Source organism: Schistocerca piceifrons, chromosome 1, assembly GCF_021461385.2.
Source record: "Schistocerca piceifrons isolate TAMUIC-IGC-003096 chromosome 1, iqSchPice1.1, whole genome shotgun sequence".
Classification (NCBI taxonomy): domain Eukaryota; kingdom Metazoa; phylum Arthropoda; class Insecta; order Orthoptera; family Acrididae; genus Schistocerca; species Schistocerca piceifrons.
The window spans coordinates 887,621,815-887,641,427 of record NC_060138.1 but is presented as its reverse complement, the minus strand read 5'-3'; the positions used below and the strand labels follow the sequence as shown (position 1 = coordinate 887,641,427).

The 19,613-nt window shown below is 37.9% G+C and overlaps 1 protein-coding gene across 1 annotated transcript in view; it reads left to right on the top strand.

The window, feature by feature from the left end:
* The window catches only part of LOC124716843 (venom carboxylesterase-6-like), a 221,237-nt gene that overhangs the window by 129,053 nt on the left and 72,571 nt on the right, over positions 1-19,613 (top strand). The window contains exon 3 of the mRNA XM_047243399.1: positions 1,199-1,355. Within this exon, the coding sequence (XP_047099355.1) occupies positions 1,199-1,355 (157 nt within the window). The remainder of the gene's footprint in view (positions 1-1,198; positions 1,356-19,613) is intronic.

The following is a 19,613-nucleotide window of genomic DNA, read 5'->3' as shown; positions in this document are numbered from 1 at the left end:
TATGGCGGGTGGGGTAGGACTTACATTTTAACATTTCCAAGTACATATTGATCTCTTTTGCAATATGGGGTCGAGCATTGTCATGCTGCAAAATCACTTTATTGTGCCTCTCACTGTATTCCTGCCATTTGTCTTTTAATGCTCTGCTCAAACATACTAATTGTATTCAATAACGAGCATCTGTGATTGTTTCACTTGGTTTTAACATCTCATAGTACATGACACCGAGCTGGTCTCATCAAATGCAGAGCATGATCTTGGGGCCATGAATATTCAGTTTGGTCATTGATGTGGAAGCATGGCCGAGATATCCCATGATTTATTGCATTTAGGGTTATTGTAATGAACCCATTTTTCATCCCTGGTCATAATGCAATGCAGAAATCCCTTCCGTTTTTGCCTCTGAAGCAACTGTTCACAAACACACAAACACCATTCAACATCTCTTGGTTTCAGATCACACGGGACCCAAGTTCCTTCTTTCAGAATCATGCCCATAGCTTTGAGACATTTTGAAATGGCTTGCTGTGTAACTCCCTCTAATTGTGCCAATTCTCCTTGCGTTTGATGTGAGTCTTCACTCAGCAATGTCTCCAATTCTGCATCTTCGAAAACATTCTCTCTTCCACCACTATGCTGGTCTACAATGTTAAAATCACCGTTCTTGAAGTGTTGAAACCACTCACAACATGTTCTTTCACTAATAGCATCCTTACCATACATACTTGAGAGCGTTCAATGAGACTCAGCTGCTGTTTTCTTCTTCATATTGAAACAAAACAGTAACACCTCCCGCAAATGACGAGAATTAGGCTCATAAACTGACATTTTCTGTCAAGAAAAACTTTGTGAGGCAGACACAAATTTACTAATGTTTGAATGAGGTTATGTAGACTGAGGTCCAAGCTAACTGCCTGATGTTGAAGCAAAGTTGTACACCTTTCATAATTTTTTTTTTAAGTGTGCGATGTATGACTGGATTCTGTTATGTGTCCTTTCTTTTTGTAATTTTATCAGTTATGGTTGCCATTCCATTTTACTGTAGCCACATAGTATTCATTGAAACTGAATTTTCTTTGTGTGCCTGCACACTAGCAAAAATTGTCACATAATAATACTTAAAAGCTTCTCAGAAATTGAATTTAAAATTATATATCCTGTCAAAATTAACAATCCATGAGATTCTTATTTGTTTCAGCTACCGTCAGCAGACAATCCGTCATCTTTATTTGATGTATTTGTCTATATACATGGTGGTGGATTTATGAGTGGAGCTGGTAGCTACTATGGACCTGAACATCTAATGGATCGAGATGTTGTTGTTGTTACTATCAACTATCGACTCGGAATTTTAGGTCAGAACCAATAAATGTCCATTTTAATACATCTCTTATTTTCGTCACTTGTATTAAAAAACTGCACTACATTATTATAAAATATGTTTGACTGAAATAACAAAACTTTATTTTATAAAGTATGTTGCTTGAGCCATAGTATTTAATGTAGTCTGTTCAAACAACTAATTGTGGTAATTTCACTTAATTCAAATTCAGCAAAATTTAAGTAAAGTGGTGGATGGAAGAGAAATTTCACATGAACTGAGAAAGGGAGCAAAACTGTAACTTAAATTACAACCAGCTACAGTTTTGCTCCCTTTCTCAATTCACAACCAACTGCTGTTATAATAATATCTACATACTAGAACTTACTTTCGAACATTCCATGCAAATTTTGTGATTCTACACTTGGCCAACTGTCTGTTACAGAATGAATGGGTTGTCTGTATCTCCACATCAGTTTTTGATATTTGTGAAGAATTTGATGGTGTGTTACAGTTACATAAATAAATGTCTATTATCAAAACTTCAGAAGTTGGGTAGGCAACATGCTTTATGCAACTAGGCTATAGTTTTATTTTGGTATTCACATTTAATACATATATAAAAGAACTCCTTTGTCTATAATCTATGATCATGCACAAGTTACTAACATGTTTTTCATTTAACTATATGATTTATATAACTTAATTTTTTCTTTAATATGTCACACCAAAGTTTTTAACAAGAGAACAATTTAGTAGATGTTTATTATTTATTTTCCATAAGCTCCAAAACAATTCAATATTATTTTTCTCTCTCCTGTTTCATCATATAATACCTCAGAATTACATAGAAATATCTTATTATTTTGTTTAATAATGTATGGAAAGTTCTGGTAGAGAATTACGAATTATTTAGGAATAAAGAAGACAGCTCACCAAAAGACAGAAGCACTGTGACTTCAATAGGTACACAAACAAAAGGTGCAGAGCATGACTTGCTTTCGTAGTGCACTTACTTTTTCAAGCATGCAGGAAAAATATACACACAAACACAGACACACTCACCTACATATACACTCCTGTCTCCCTTCATTGTGCTCAGTTGACTGCCAGCTCTTTCCCGGCCCACTGTGAGTGTGCTGGGGTGAGGTGGGTGTGTGTGGTAGCATGGGGTGAGGGATGGAGAGAGGTGGGAGGCAGGGAGGGGGTTGGGGGGAGCATCTAGCAGCTCATGGGAGAGTGGGGAGCCATCTGTTGGCTAATTAGAGGTGCAGGCAGAGGAGGCAGGTGGCAGATGGTTGGGCATGTGATCTCATAGACTAGGGCATGAAACAACAGCAACAAGTAGCTGATGTGGGGACATAAATTGGGTTGGGATTCTGGGGCAGGAGATGGTGTACACACACACACACACACACACACAATTGGGTGGAGGGTGGGGGGGGGGGGGGGGGAAAGGTTCAAATGGCTCTGAGCACTATGGGACTTAACTTCTGAGGTCATCAGTCCCCTAGAACTTAGAACTACTTAAACCTAACTAACCTAAGAACATCACACCCACCCATGCCCAAAGCAGGATTCGAACTTGCGACCGTAGCGGTCGCGCGGCTCCAGGCCGTAGCGCCTAGAACCGCTCGGCCACCCGGCCAGTGGTGGGGGGCAGTAAGTTATCTTAGGTTTAGGACAGGAAGGTTACAGGAGCAAAGGATATGCTATAAGAATAGCTTCCATCTGTGCAGCTCAGAAAAACTGGTGCTGGTGGGGGTATGCCAACAAAGTGGACCACTCAGTGGCACAACATGCAGCAGAGCACAACATATGAGATTTCAGTAAATGCTTCACAATCCATGCCCCATGAATCCTCCCCACCACCACCAGCTTTTCTGAAGTGCACAGGTGAGAGCTATCATCCTTACAGCACATCCTTTGTTCTCGTAACCTCCTGGCATAAACCTAAGGCAACTTGCTGCCCTCCACCCTCACCCAATAGTGTGTGTGTTTGTGTGTGTGTGTGTGTTTGTGTTTGTGTGTGTGTGTGTGTGTGTGTGTGTGTGTGTGTGTGTGTGTGTGTGTGTGTGTGTACACCATCCCCTGTCCCCTGCCCCATTACCGCCGCTGATTTTGTGCCCCCACATCAGCTAGTTGCATGCTGTTATCTCACACCCTAGACTACAAAATCATGTGCCCACCTATCTGCCACTTGCCCCCTCTACCTGCACCCCTGGCTTGTCTATAGATGGCTGCCCATTCTCTGATAAGCCCCTAAATGTCCCCCAAGCTTGAACAAGGAAGTGCATACTGAAATCTAGCTCTGCTCTGCACCATCTGTTTGTGTAGCTATTGACAATGCAGCACCTCTGCCTTTTGGTGAGTTGTCTCCTTTATTCCTAAGTGATTATTATGTTGTTTGTTCTTCAAGAATTTTTTCAGTAGTTCAGCAACACAACAATGCTTGTTCTTCTGTCTCATTGGTTCATGTATGACAGTGCACAGCACCAATATATTCCCAAATGCCATATGTGACAATGCAATTTATCAGGAGGTCATATCTCAGGTTCTACTGATCATAGAGATAATGGGTGAAGTGTTTTGGGTACCCCTTGGGCTAGTGGCCATTTGTATACCAATAGGGAGAACAAGCATATTGTAGTTACCCTTCAGTAAAGGGTCAAAATTAAAATATTACACACTTCCTCTAGCCAGGGCAAATTGAAAAAAAAATTGTTTGGTTCTTGTGCATTATGTGTTGTGTACCGTTGGCTTAGTTGGCTCATAAATGCACTGGCAGTTCCTGGAAAAAAACTCAAAAAACAGGAATTTTGGGTACCAAGAGTACCTGTTTGTAGGGATGCCATTTGTATAATTTCTGCTCATGCCAAATAATCAAAATTTTCCTATATATTCTTAACATGATGTTCTCAGAGAGCTTTAAAACTTTCTCAATACCATCATCAATTACAGACTTGAAGCCTCCAGTCTGACATATAAAGGTAGTTTTAACTTATCTAGTTAACACATGACAAGGGTTCTGGGGTCATGGAACGGTTCTGAGGACACCAAACTATGTTTTTCGTTGCAGTTATTTCACCAATCAGATTTTACTGTGCGCTGTCTCTCTATAATGGGCACAAGATGGGGTAAACACCTTACAAGAAATGATTTTATCATGTGATCATATGAAATTCATTGTACTTACAAATAAAACATTGCATTTTTTGGTATACTGTAAGTGTGGCCTAAAATGTTGTGCATTTTTTGTAAAGTAGTGTTGCATTAGATAGGAGACAATTTTGTGTTGCCCTTATATTGTGCATACTTCTTTGTTGTGTATAAGTGTCAAAGTATGTGAGCGTGTCGTAATATACAAATAAAGGGTAAAAACTTTACTGATCCAAAGAATTAATTATATATAAGCAGCACACCCTGCTGTAATAGGGAAGAGAAGGGAACTGCTGAAAAGTCCTCCTGTCAGAGCACATATAGGGTGAATAGGTTTCTCTTTAACAAACTCTGACGCAAAAGTGGGAAACCAGCTGCCTCAAACCTCATTGTGCCTTCCTCAGCAAAAATTTCAGCATTTTAACATATTCACACTTTTTTGTGCAAAAGAGAGTAGCAGAAAGACATTGATGTTGGAAGAGATAGGAGACAGCACTAGTGGGAGAGACAGAGAGCAGAGACAGTGCTGGTGGGTCAGAGAAAGTGGCAGTGGAAGGAAAAGAGAATGGATGAAGACAATAGTAGTGGACTTAAAAGAGAGAGGAGATATTGATGGTGGCAGTAAAAAAGAAAGAGAGGTGGTTATTTAATTATTTAGTTAGTTACTTGTTCTATAGATCATTTGAATGACTCTTTTACCAAAATGATGTGAAATGAGTCAGTTTACAGGCTATTTATACGTGATTAGTGTCAGTATTAATGAACACATTATTATTTTTAGTCCTACTCATGCATCTACACTTAATTTATTTTTTTATATTATTTTTTACTGGCTACTTGTTTTTAAGTAGAAACTTGTCACTGGAATAGGAGCTGTCCAGGATTAATGAATTTGAATTAGATTTAAAGCTTGCTTCACTGGCTGTCAGACATTTTATGTTATTGGCCAGATTATCGAAATCTTTTGTTGCTGTATATTGAACTCCTCTCTGAGCCACTCGCAGTTTTACCAATTGGTAATAAAGATCATTTTTCCCTCTAGCACTGTAGGCATGTAATCACTGTCCTCCTCAAATTGTAATGGATTATGAATGACTAATTTCATTTTTGAATATATTTATAGTGACAGTGAAGTTAAAATACCTAGCTCATTGAAAAGATACCTACATGACATGCATGAGTGAACATGACATATCATGTTTGCTTTTGTGCAAACAATACTTTCTTTCTAGGGGATAAGTTATCTGAGAAAATTATTCTCTACAACATTACTGAGTGAAAATATGCAGAATATGTCAGGAGGTTGATACATGTGTTTCCAAGATTAGGAATTACATGAAGAGCAAAAGTAACTGAATTTAACTGTTTGAGAAGCTCAGTAATATGCTTCTGCCAGGTACACCCAAAAATATGGAGCATTCTACTCTATTTACTGACTCCTGGTAATGTGTCACACCAATTTTTGATATGACTACTCATTGCACAGAACTGAATGTAATGTGTTTTTCTTTTTTTTCAAAATTTCAGGAGAGTCCATGTTCAGAGAACTGCTTAATAATTATTTGGAAAATATCATTCACCAACTTTTCTGTTGCTTTTTCTGTAATGAGATTTATTATAACATTAGTATCATCTGAAAAAAGTACCAGTTTTGCTGGTTGAACGTTTAGTGAAAGGTTGTTCACATATATAAGGAATAGGAGTGGACCCAAAAAGGAACCCTTTGGGACTCTCTCGGTGATTTCTCCCCCCAGTCACTAAAATTTTCTACCTTTCTGACACTGTCAGAATTATTCAGCATGACCTTCCACATTCTGTTTGTCAAGTATCATTCAAACCAGCTGTGCATAAAACCATCAATACCAGAGGACTAGAGTCTTCTAAGAGAGTATCATGATCTATACAGACACCTTGGAAGGATCGCAAAAATACCAGCTGATGATACATTATTATTTAAGGCACTACTGTTTGATGAGTGAATTTATAAATGACATTCTCATTCTAGCAGCTTTTCAGGACTCTGAACTGTTACCTGGTAAGTAAATTGTTTCCACTTAAGTGTATGATTGATTTTTGAATAGGTAGATATAGTAGCAATGGTATAAAAAGAGAGAAGAGACAGTGGAAATGAAAGAAAGAGATGAGTGGGAACCGTATATAGGCTTGGGGAGGAAGGGGGGTGTGTCTGGTCCTCCCCTTCCACACCTGTCCATCCCTTCCCCACACAACGGGAAAAATTTGTCCACTTTCTCCCATCCCCTAACCCCAGCTGTTAAAAATTTCCCAGTCTAAGGGTCAAAACCCCAAACAAACCATCCTCAAGAACATTTGTGGAGAAGAGACAGTGGTGACTGAAGATAAAGACAGCAGACTATAAATGAGAAAGATAGAGACAGTAGCAATGGGGGACAAAAAGAATGGGACAAAGACAATGGCAGTGGGACAGTTCATACCCCTGTAATATACCTAGATGCAAGACCTGTCCCATACATCCTCCTACCACCACCTACTCCAGTCGGGTCACTAACATCACCTATCCCATCAAAGGCAGGAATACCTGTGAAACCAGTCATGTGATTCACAAGCAAAGCTGCAACCTCTGTGCTGCATTCTATGTAGGTATGACAACCAACAAGCTGTCTGTCTGCATGAATGGCCACCGACAAACTGTGGCCAAAAAACAAGTGGACCACGCTGTTGCTGAACACACTGCCAAACATGATATCCCTCATCTCAATGACTGCTTCACAGCCTGTGCCATATGGATCCTTCCCACCAACACTAGCTTTTCTGAATTGCGCAGGTAGGAACTTTCCCTGCAATACATCCTACATTCCCGTAACCCTCCTGGCCTCAACCTTCGTTAGTCACTGTCCTCACCCATCCAGCACCCTCCCTGTTCCCATTCCAGCACTGCACAACCATCATTTCACCTCGACACACTGTCTTTTAATTTCTTTTTATTTCTCTCCTTTCCGCTACTTACCCCCTCCCCCTTCCACATCTTCTCTCCTGCCCTCCATCTAAACAGCAACACTTCACTGTTGGCCACTCCCACCATACTATCCCTCCCCTCCCTGCCCCAGCCTCCTCCTTAACCCCACCCAGTCGCCACTCCCATCATGCACTGGTGCTGCTGTTTGCAGTGTGGTTTCAGCTCTCTGAGACTGCAGACGCGTGTGCAAGTTGTGTTTATGTGAGTGAGTGAGTGTGTGTGTGTGTGTGTGTGTGTGTGTGTGTGTGTGTGTGTGTGTGTGTGTGTGTGTGTGTGTTTGTGTGTCTACTGCTGACAAAGGCCTTAATGGCTGAAAGCTTTAATTGTGTAAATCTTTTTGTTGTGCCTATCGCGACTCAGCATCTCTGCTATATGGTGAGTAGCAACTTTCCTTCTCTGGTACTGTTACATTCCACCTTGGATTTTCCATTGTTTGATTTAATCTTAGTAAAAAGTATTTTGACAAATTGTTATAAAATGAAACACTACAGAAATTCTGGAGGTGGTACACATTACAGCTCACCTAATTCATTGCAGCAACAGCTGTGATGCCATCATGTATGTGCACAGTGATGTTTCAATCAGACACTGTTTGGTCATTGTGTAATCAGCAAAGTGGCCAACATTCCACAATGTGGAATTGCTCTGCTCTTGTGGAGGTTGACTGCCACCAATGATGTCAAAAGTAACGGCTGCACTTGTTGTCCCAGAAACAGCACAGAGATTCACATGTCAACAGTTATTTCAACACATAAACCTGGTCGCTATTGTCAACTAATCTCCTATATTTATTCTGTTGTGATAATTAAGACCTATTTGGTTTGTAACAAGTAAAAAATTGCTCTTTTTTACATATTTTAATCACTTTGGGTTACTCTAAAGTGCGTGTTTGTTGTATATTCTTCACTGTTTAATTTTGTTGCCCGAGGCAATGCCATATTTTCTTCTACTGATTTCTGAAAATTCTTATTTTTTATAAAAGTCTCTTCTTTCCATACCTCTTGTCCATGTCCTCAGGGCACCAAAATAAATTTGCATGGTTGACTCAGATTTATATTTGTCTTCCTGAGGGTACCTCCATGAAGAGTTCATGATGCTATTTGTAATTTTGTTTACCTTGAATGTCTTCTTGCAGTCACTTTTTTGCTGTTTCTTGATGTAGTGATCCTGCAATGCAGTGCCACTAATTGTACTGTGGGACTTCAGTTCGAATTGCAGCAGGTCAAAGGTAGTAAGAGAAAGTTAATATTCTCGGGCAGCTAGCTACGAAATCATGTAATGACTTTTCAAGTGTGTTTAATGTTTCTGATGAACCACAATAATGTTGAGTGAACAGATCTCTCCTTTTTAATATGTTCATACCAGTTCAGACATGCAGAGTCATCAAATGACAGATAGTAAGTAAATAAGTTAGAGATTACACATTATAGCTTCATTTGTGCTGGGAATCGACCACACTCACCAGGCCCCTACATCTTAAAAGATCTGTGTTGTTCCATGAGGAACATAGGCCTCAGTGTTCATAACTATTCAATTACTAACTGAATTTATGTTTCCTTTGTTTTCAGTGGACATCATTTTTGCAGTGATTTTATTTCCTTGGTTGTTTGGTTATTTGATCTGACTTATTATGATTATTTGTGTTGGTGTAATTTGTATAAATTAGGTGGGCAGAATGTTCTGTATTGGTGCAAGGTGTCACAAGAGTGCTGCAGCACCTGCACATTCGCTGCAGGTAAGAATTTCTACCTGGACTTCCACATAATGGGACAGCCAGACCAGGGAAGAGCTAGGGGAGACTGGCCATGATTGCCAAGCTGTTCAGATGCACCTGTAACTGTGTCTTGCAATATGTTAAAATGCTTAATCCCATTTTACCAATGATGTTTTTTGAACACCTTTCGTTTGCAATGAGTGTATGCATTCATCTGGACAGTGGAAAGAGCCAGGCAGTACAGAGTAGCCATGCATTTTGTGGCTACCATCAAATGGTAAATCAATGGACAGGCTCATCGTGGTTCACAGCTGGTACCCTACTATTTTAAATTAAAAGAATAAATATTAAAGAGTGAAGTCACAGCTGGTAGTAATTTAAATTGAAAGAATAAATATTGAAACAATTGGAATTAATATCAGTTTACACTACCATAAGCAAAGTTTCATAGAAAATAAATGGTTTCTGGCTGTAAACTCACCCCCGACTGATTGGCAGATTTGGTAACCATCTCCTGAAATAAATTTTCTTTCCTTCTGTCTTCTAGCAAGTGACCTCCAATTTAAATAATTCATAGATGAGACATTCTCTCTTTTCAAGAAAAATTTTGAGAGTAGCTGTCAATGCTCATCACCTCTGAAAACATTTTTCTATTCAAATCATACTCTCAGGCAGTGCTTTTTTTCTAAAAAAGAGTTTGAGGGTACTCCGACACTGGATATAATCCAGTGAAAATTACTTATAACTAAAGCATGGAATACCACACGTCTACTTTTAGCCATGAAGTCATCAACATCATCATGGTAGCGGGACTGTAGAGACATCTATTGGTAGCTCAGCATTTGAGTGTACACATATCTGTTTAGCACTACCATCACCCACTATTAGCGAGTGATGGCACTAGATGGTTGTCGAACTGGCTGCCAGTGATTCAGTTGTCGAGAACAGTTGCCACAGCTTCGAAATGCTTGAAACAGTCAATGACATCGCTTTTCCCACCAAAAACTGCACTGGCATTGTTTGTATGCTGATTACCAACATGAAAAACTGAAATAAAAAATTTACGTCCTTGAAATAAATCTTTGGCACTCTTCCAAGTTCTCAACATCATAAAAAAATTACTTTGTCGATGAAACAGTTTAGAGGTACGCATCCCCCAGCGTTCCCCCCAAAAAACAGTACTGCTCTCAGGCATTCTATACGGTAATGACATTAACATATTAAACTGCTGAAAACTTTTGTTTAGCATTGAATTAGTGCTCTGTGGTTTTGCAGCTTCACTCAAGGTTTCATTTCCTAACCTTTCAGTACTGTACCCTGCAAACTGCTCATTTTTCAATTGAATGGCATTAAAGAACTTTCCATGTGTAGCTAAGAAACTTTGGTAGTTGTTTTCAGGGAGCTATTTAGAATATTGTTCATAGTTTTCAAATGGCAAAAAATTTATTTAGAATAGTCTTGATATCTTAAATCCGAGATCTTGAAATCTTAAATCCAAGATCTTGAAATCTTAAATCCAAGTTGCTATCAAATGCTTCCCAATAGATGTGTTTATAGTTGATATTTTCTTGTTTGAAGGTTCTCCTACTTGCAACATGGTTTCTTGGAAAACTTGTTCACAGTCATCAAGGCGATGGAGTGGCAAGTTTCTTGGATTTTCTGTTCACATTGCAATGTATGACTTGTTTGGTTCTAAAGGATGTTGTATAACACATCAGTGAAAGTAAATATCTCTTCAAATATGTTCAAGAGAAAACGAATTTGTAATCTTCCAAAAGTGCCAAAAGATCATTAATTGGTGCTGAAATATCTGAATCATTTTCGTGTGGATGTTCTAGCATACAATAACACTAAGCATGCCTCACTCAGAGTATGCTGGCACAATAGCAAGGTATTAAAACTGACATTACCAACTATTGGCCTATTTCCCTTTTAACAACCTTATCTAAAATTCTTGAGAAAGACTTGTTGACCACCTCATTCATTACAAGATATTAGACAGTAGCCAGTTTGGACTTCAGCAGGGTATATGAATATTTTCTCCTTCACCCATGAAATCTTAGAGTCTTTTAATAATAAACTGGTATCTTCTGTGACCTTTCTAAGGCCTTTGATAGTGTTAACCATGAAATCCTCATAACAAAGGCTGAATATTATGGCATAAGTGGATCAGCTGACTCATGGATTAAATCCCACCTAACGGGAAGAAAGCAGAAGGCCATTTTGAACGATTCTGGGCGGCACTCTGTGTCATCTTGCTGGGGCCGTATTGGCTGTTATGTTCCTCAGGGCTCTGTACTTGGCCCTCTTCTCTTCCGCATCTTTATCAATGACCTTCCCATGTGTAATAGCTTCAAAACTCATTTTACTCTTTTCATTGACGACACCTCCATCCTCATCAACAAAGCTCACAGCCACAATCTTGAGGAATTGGCCAGTATTGTCTTTGATGAAGTACTTAATTGGCTCATAAGCAATGAGTTATTACTAAATGTTAATAAGACACATTTTGTTCATTTCCAAGTAAGTAAAAAAGTGGAGGATCAATTAAGTATTAAATGTAATGATAGTGGATTACTACAAGTTGAGTCATCCAAGTTCCTAGGTGTACACACTGACAGCAATCTAAAATCGTCTGAACATATTTTACAACTTCTCAAGAAACTCAGCTCAGCAGCATTTGCTATTCACACCATTTCCACTGTCTGTGACTGAGACACCACAAAAACTGCTTGTTTTAGTTACTACCATGTGCTATTTTTGTATGGCATAGTTTTCTGGGGTAATCAGCCACTTTCCAAAAAAATATTCATTACCGAAAAGAGAGTTATGATGATAATGAGTGGAGTCCAGCCTAGATATTCTTGCAGAAACATTTTTTAGAAAATTATGGATACTGACAACTGCTTGTCAATATATCTACTCCCTGTTATGTTTCCTTGGTAAAAAGGAGAAACTATGCCATACCATACCCACAATACCAGGAGGAAGATGGACTTCCATTATGAATTAAAAAACTGCAGTATTGTACAAAAAGGAGTCCATTACAAAAACTGCATGGTTTTCAGTGCTCTCCCACCATCACTGAAACCATTTTGTCCATGACCTTCCCAAATTTGAGCAGCAGCTCAAACACTATCTAGTAGAACTACATCCACATCTACATCCATACTCTGCAAGCCACCTGATGGTGTGTTGTGGAGGGTACTTTGAGTACCTCTATCAGTTCTCCCTTCTATTCCAGTCTCGTATTGTTCGTGGAAAGAAAGATTGTCGGTAGGCCTCTGTGTGGGCTCTAATCTCTCTGATTTTATCCTCATGGTCTCTTCATGAGATATACGTAGGAGGGAGCAATATACCACTTGACTCCTCGTTGAAGGTATGTTCTCGAAACTTCAACAAAAGCCCGTACCGAGCTACTGAGTGTCTCTCCTGCAGAGTCTTCCACTGGAGTTTATCTATCATCTCCGTAACGCTTTCGTGATTACTAAATGATCCTGTAATGAAGCGCGCTGCTCTCCGTTGGATCTTCTCTATCTCTTCTATCAACACTATCTGGTATGGCTCCCACACTTGTGAGCAATATTCAAGCAGTGGGCAAACAAGAGTACTGTAACCTACTTCCTTTGTTTTCGGACTGCATTTCCTTAGGATTCTTCCAATGAATCTCAGTCTGGCATCTGTCTTACTGATGATCATCTTTATATGATCATTCCATTTTAAATCACTCCTAATGCCTACTCCCAGATAATTTATGGAATTAACTGTTTCCAGTTGCTGACCTGCTATATTGTAGCTAAATGATAAAGGATCTTTCTTTCTATGTATTTGCGGCACATTATACTTGTCTACATTGAGATTCAATTGCCATTCCCTGCACCATGCGTCAATGCAGATCCTCCTGCATTTCAGTATAATTTTCCATTGTTACAACCTCTCGGTATACCACAGCATCATCCGCAAAAAGCCTCAGTGAACTTCCGACGTTATCCACAAGGTCATTTATGTGTATTGTGAATAGCAACAGTCCTATGACACTCCCCTGTGGTCCACCTGAAATCACTCTTACTTCGGAAGACTTCTCTCCATTGAGAATGACATGCTGCGTTCTGTTATCTAGTAACTCTTCAATCTAATCACACAATTGGTCTGGTAGTCCATATGCTCTTACTTTGTTCATTAAATGACTGCGGGAAACTGTATCGAACGCCTTGCGGAAGTCAAGAAACACGGCATCTACCTGGGAACCCATGTCTATGGCCCTCTGAGTCTCGTGGATGAATAGCGCGAGCTGGGTTTCACACGATCATCTTTTTTGAAACCCATGCTGATTCCTACAAAGTAGATTTCTAGTCTCCAGAAAAGTCACTATACTCGAACATAATACGTGTTCCAAAATTCTACAACTGATCGATGTTAGAGATATAGGTCTATAGTTCTGCACATCTATTCAACATCCCTTCATGAAAATGAGGATGACCTGTGCCCTTTCCCAATCCTTTGGAATGCTACACCCTTCTAGAGACCTACGGTAGACCGCTGCAAGAAGGGAGGCAAGTTCCTTCGCTTTGCACTGTCTGCCTGTGTATATGTGCAGATGGATATGTGTGTGTGTGCGGGAGTGTATACCTGTCATTTTTTCCCCCTAAGGTAAGTCTTTCCACTCGCGGGATTGGGATGACTCCTTACCCTCTCCCTTAAAACCCACTTCCTTTTGTCTTTCCCTCTCCTACCCTCTTTCCTGATGAAGCAACGTTAGGTTGCGAAAGCTCGAAATTTGTGTGTGTGTTTGTGTGTTTTTTATAGTTTCCTATCAACATACCAACGCTTTTGTTTGGTAAGTTACAGCATCTTTGGTTTTAGATGCGTTTTCCCACGTGGAATGACTTATGATACAGTATATTCATAATGACTTATGATACATGATACATAAAAAAAATAATTCTTGAAGGGGCTGGTTAACTATTATTAGTGGTTGCACAATTATTTTAGAGACTGTTTTTAACACTTTTGTGGGTATCCCATCCCATCCTGCTGATGTTTTACATTTTAGTAATAGTATCACAATTTCTATATTTTTTACAGTAGTTTTGGTAAATGTAGTGAAAATTTGCCTCCAAAATGCTCACTGTTGAAGAAATTTACATTGTCTGGGTGATCTTCTGCATTGATGTGAGATTTGTTTACATTTATAAAGAATTCATTAAATAATTCAGAAAATCGAGCAGGATTTATAATAATTTTATCCTCTATCTTGATTTCAGAAGTATCATGGCCTCTAGCTGTGGTACCTGTTTCAGCTTTGATCACTGACCATAATGCCTTTGATTTGTTTTCACTGTCCAATGTAAATCTATTATTTGGCCACCTTTACAACTTTCTTAAAAATATTTTTGTAATCTTTTACATAAATAACAAAACCAGGACTTTTGTTCTCTTTTAGTTCCCTATGTAGCCATCTTTTTATTGCACTAGAGATTTTTATTCCTTCAGCTAACCCACATTACTTTATTTCGTACTTTTTTATGATGCACAGTATGGGGGGAAAGTTTGATTAAAAACGTGTAGGAAGTTTTCCAAGAAAGTAGCAAAATTTTCAGAGCAGGAAATACTATGATCTATAGTCCACTCCACCTTATCTAATCTATTATAGAATAATTTCGTATTTTCTTTGCTGAACTGGCATTTGATGTAGATTTTTTTTGAGCAGGTTTCTACTGTTTTTGGCAACTCCATAAACAGAGCACAATGATCAGAAAGTCCTAAATCTAAACAATACTTATTTGCCTCATTGTAAGTGTAATTGGTTAAAATGTTAACTATACATGTTGTAGACATTGCGTTTACTTGAGTAAAATCAGTGAAATTTGCACTGAAACCCAATATTTGAATCATATCAATGAATTTTGTTGAGTTACTGGCTTCACTGGCTAGATCTATGTTGAAATCAGCAGTTATTGTGACCCTTTTCTTTCCTAGATTTCTCACCACACGGTCAAAAGGATAGGTAACTTCCTGATGACTTACTATCTAGCATTCACATCAAATTCTGAAACATTGATTTGTGTACTAAAGACACTGTTCAATATCTCCCTCACATCACTCAGCATATGCTCTCCCTATTTATATTGCAAAAGCAGGTATATAGGATTTATGTCAGATATGATTAAAATGGTTCACATACGAAACTTTAATAAACAGAGCTAAATACAATGAAAAAATGAATTAATAAGATGATACACACAGATATATTAAGATATTATTTCTAATTTTTACAGTACAAGATATGAGGACTCACTACTAGACATTTAATGGCATTGTTCCATTTCAAAACTGTAAAAGGATTTACTCATTTAGTCTCATGGCATATATGTATCAAATTCTAGAGCACAAATCTATTACAAAACATATTTATATAGTTGTATGAACCTATAAATATAGTGTATCATAGATTTAAACTCAGTCAATAAGTAAGACAAAACTTTAGAAATCACATCATCCTACATACTACATTCCTGACAAACAAAGCACAACTATACAGTCGAATAAATCTGCAAACATAGTGTATCATAGATTTAAATTCAATCAATAGATTAGGCAGCACTTTAGAAATCACATCATCTTACATACTACATTCTTGATCAACAAAACACACTTATATAGTCATATAAATCCTCAAATTTAGTATATATTTTCTTCCTGACTAGGGACCACTAATCATACGTGTTCAAAGGTCTTGTCTTCTATATTAAAAGTTAACAGTACCTGAGATTTTACCAGTTTTTGTTGCTTACCAGTAGTCCTCTTATCTTTACATATACAATGGGCATTTCCACAAAATTCTTACTATACTTAATCTTATCTCTAAATTGTTCAGATACACCACAAATCAGGCTATCTGTATCAATCAAACAGTTGGCTTCTCACAGATCAGTCTTAATTTTAATGTAATGACATCAAAAATCTGAATCATCCTATCTGTTGTTAGACACTTCATTTAAAAGATCACTTTCAATTTCATCAAATGCTATATCCACACTGTTTTTACAGGGTTTTATCAACTTTTCTAGTATCATAGAATTACTTTTGTTACTCATATTGTCAGGTAGAGATTGAGTACAGTGAATGGCTTCCATGGCACCACTAACATCACTTGTTACGAAGGAACAAAAAACACATTGCTGTCAAAATTACACTTTCTGCTTAGATCTTCTTTCACTTCATTCAGCAAGTTTGGATACAAATTTTGACTAACCACAGCTAACTTATTCCAGAATGCAAATTTATCTATGTCATCATCAATATGGTATCAAACAAACTTCAAAAAGTTTTCACCTTTATTCTCTAGGCTCGCAGATAACTCACCTTTACTGTTTGTATTATTACTCTGCGTAACATTAATGAAAAACTGTTTTGACTGGACTGGTATCCCATGACTCTCACTTACAATATCACATACATCACTTATCTTACCTATATTGTCAACATCATTCACAAATAACTCTGAAACTTCATTATTCTTAAACTCCACAAATACCTGACACTCTTCAAAATCATCATCATCATCATTATCAGGTTCTTCCAAAATTACTTCATCAACAACATCACTAACAGCACAAGTCTCACCTCCATCAAAGTCACTTATCTTACCTTCATTCATTTGCAATAAGCCACCAGTCTCAAAACTTACCAACCTCAGTTATGTCACAGCTCTCATTCACATAGACCCAATACAGTCATCACCTGATTTACATACATCAATAACACTGTTTTCTGATCATGAGAAATAGACAAGTGAAATGGAGCACTCATGGCATTGAGGAGACGCTCTTTTCCATGTCATTCATCATGGCTGAATTGGTTCCACTCTCTACAAGTTGTCAGCAGTCTTCTGTTTGCTACATCTGCTTAACCAATTTGTTTCAGTGTCTTAATTGCTTTGTCAAACCTCTGATATGCATTGTTGCATCCTCCTTAGCATTTCTTACATTATGTTAAGAGAGTAACAGAGGCAGGTTAGTCTGCATTCATCTAACAATTTTCTGCTGAGCTTGCTTGTACTCACCACGGCCATGCAGACATGTTGATGCTGCTCTCCAGTGAGCAACTAATTCTGTTGAAATGTTTACATCTAGCAGCTGCCTTGTATTAATACTTCCTTGTGCTTGAACAAGGCTATTCCATTTGCACTTAGAAAATTTCACTCTCATTTTCCCTTACTTTCTTGATGTGTAATACTCCTCTCCATTTAAATAAAAGCCATCCCAAATTTTACTCTTTCTTAGCCTTCTAGTGTACTATCTTATTTATTTAAACTTTCTCTGGATATTTGGATCCTTTAACCACAAAAAATCTTATCCTAATTTAATATTATCTTCCTAGTTTGCTTCTTCACAGATTGTGTCTCTCAAATCTATTATTTACTAGTATGACTCCACTCTATGGAAATTTCATGAAGAGCTTTGTCTTTTGCATGATTGCTTTCCCTTACTAGACAAAAATAAACTGCACAAATAAATGCTAATATCCCAGTAACACTAGCATTTGATACATTGATAGAAATGATATTCCATCTGTGTTTCTCTTGATATTACCACATATGCTATAACATTTCATCTGATGAAATTTGTCCTTTCTCTGAAATGATTAATTCATCTATTGTCTGTAGTTAAGTGGGATCAAAGGTACTGTTCAGAAAGGTTAGGTTTCATTTGGGTAACACATTTAAAGATTTCTTCAGCCAGTACAACATTGGTCAAGTTCCTGTAGTTATCATGGTACCTGTAATTGTAACCGGAGGGTGGAACTGAGTTCTAGCTAGATCACATGTGGTCCATTAAGTAACAACTCACTCTGTCTTAACTCTAGTTTCTTTATACCATTAAATGTGTTATCGTTGTAGCAATTTACTATTACTGTTTCTGGTAAGAACATAGAATATATTAAGTGACTGCCAACTTGCTGTAAGTATAGTGTGGCATTGATACTACCCTTTGCCCTCTGGTGCTTCCATATTTCTTAGGAATAACTGCATTTCACATGATCAATTGTCGGTATATACCACGCAAACTGGACAAATGGTGACTAATGCCTTGACACAGTTACTAAGATCCCTCACTGACATAACATCATGTGTATCCCATTGTTCCAAAAGATGTAACACTTCACCAGTTTCAACCTTATATTGATAAGCTTGCATTTGACTGTATATGAATGGATTGTAAAACACAAGTAATGAGAGTGTAACCCTACTACTGGGGATTGTATCTTAATGTATACCGTGGCCTGATCCAAATAAACCTTAGCTGTAGAAACATAAAAGAAAAATGCCATATTACTTTTTACTATAGGTATAACTTGTTGTAACCCTGTCAGAAGTTCTTTTTCTGGTCACTGTAGTTCTAATAAGCACTGCTGTGGTGATAACAGTGTTGTACTTCTTTGTCCTTGTGTGGCATGTGAACTGTTTCTTGTATCCTTTCTTCTTCCATTCTGGTATCTTCCAAGCTGTTAGCTAGTTCCTGTAGCAATCTGGCTACTGCTAATTTCTCATCTGGCATCCTCAAATGATTTTGGATCTCTTTCAAATGTTTGTTTACCATTTCCATTGTTTCTTCTGTATACTGCTTCAACTTGGTTGTTCTTCTTTGTATAGTTTTGTTACGTTCAACATTCCCTGTTCCATGTTAGTGTTCTGTGTTGTATGCCAATTTACAGCTGTTTATGTGTTTATGGCCGTTTTCTGTATTGTCCCTATTCTACTATTTAAATCTGTAATGAGCTCATTATCTACTGTCCCCAATATTGTTTTTAACAGTTCTCCACCAGCATCTAGCCATCCTCTCTTGTTTCACACTAGCATTTCTGGAACTATCCATGTCAGTTGTTGTAACTGAGCCCCAAGTTTTTCATAGGAAAATTTAAACTCTTGATACTCATTCCTTCTCGTAGCATCTTCCCTTTGATTGCTTCAGTAGATAAGTCTATGAACATATCCTGTAACCATTATATTTCATTTATTTCCTCCTAGATGTCAAATGTGGTGAGGTTTAATGACCGTTTGTGATATTTGAGAAACGTGTCTGTTTTCCGTGAGAATAAGATTCCATTTTCCAACGGCTGGATCTTAATTACATAAGCTTCACATATGTGTAAAAATACCATGCTCATGATAATATATTTTGCCATCATCTTCAGCACTACCTAGGAGAAAGGAATCATCATGAATCCCCTCCCTCCTTGGAATGAAGGTGTACCTCACACAAAACTACATGTACTACAGCAAACTAAAGATTAGATTAGATTAGATTAGATTAGATTTACTTTCATTCCAATTGATCCGTAGTGAGGAGGTCCTCCAGGATGTGGAACATGTCAGAAAAACAACAATACATGATAAATATTTACAACTAAAACAAATAAGC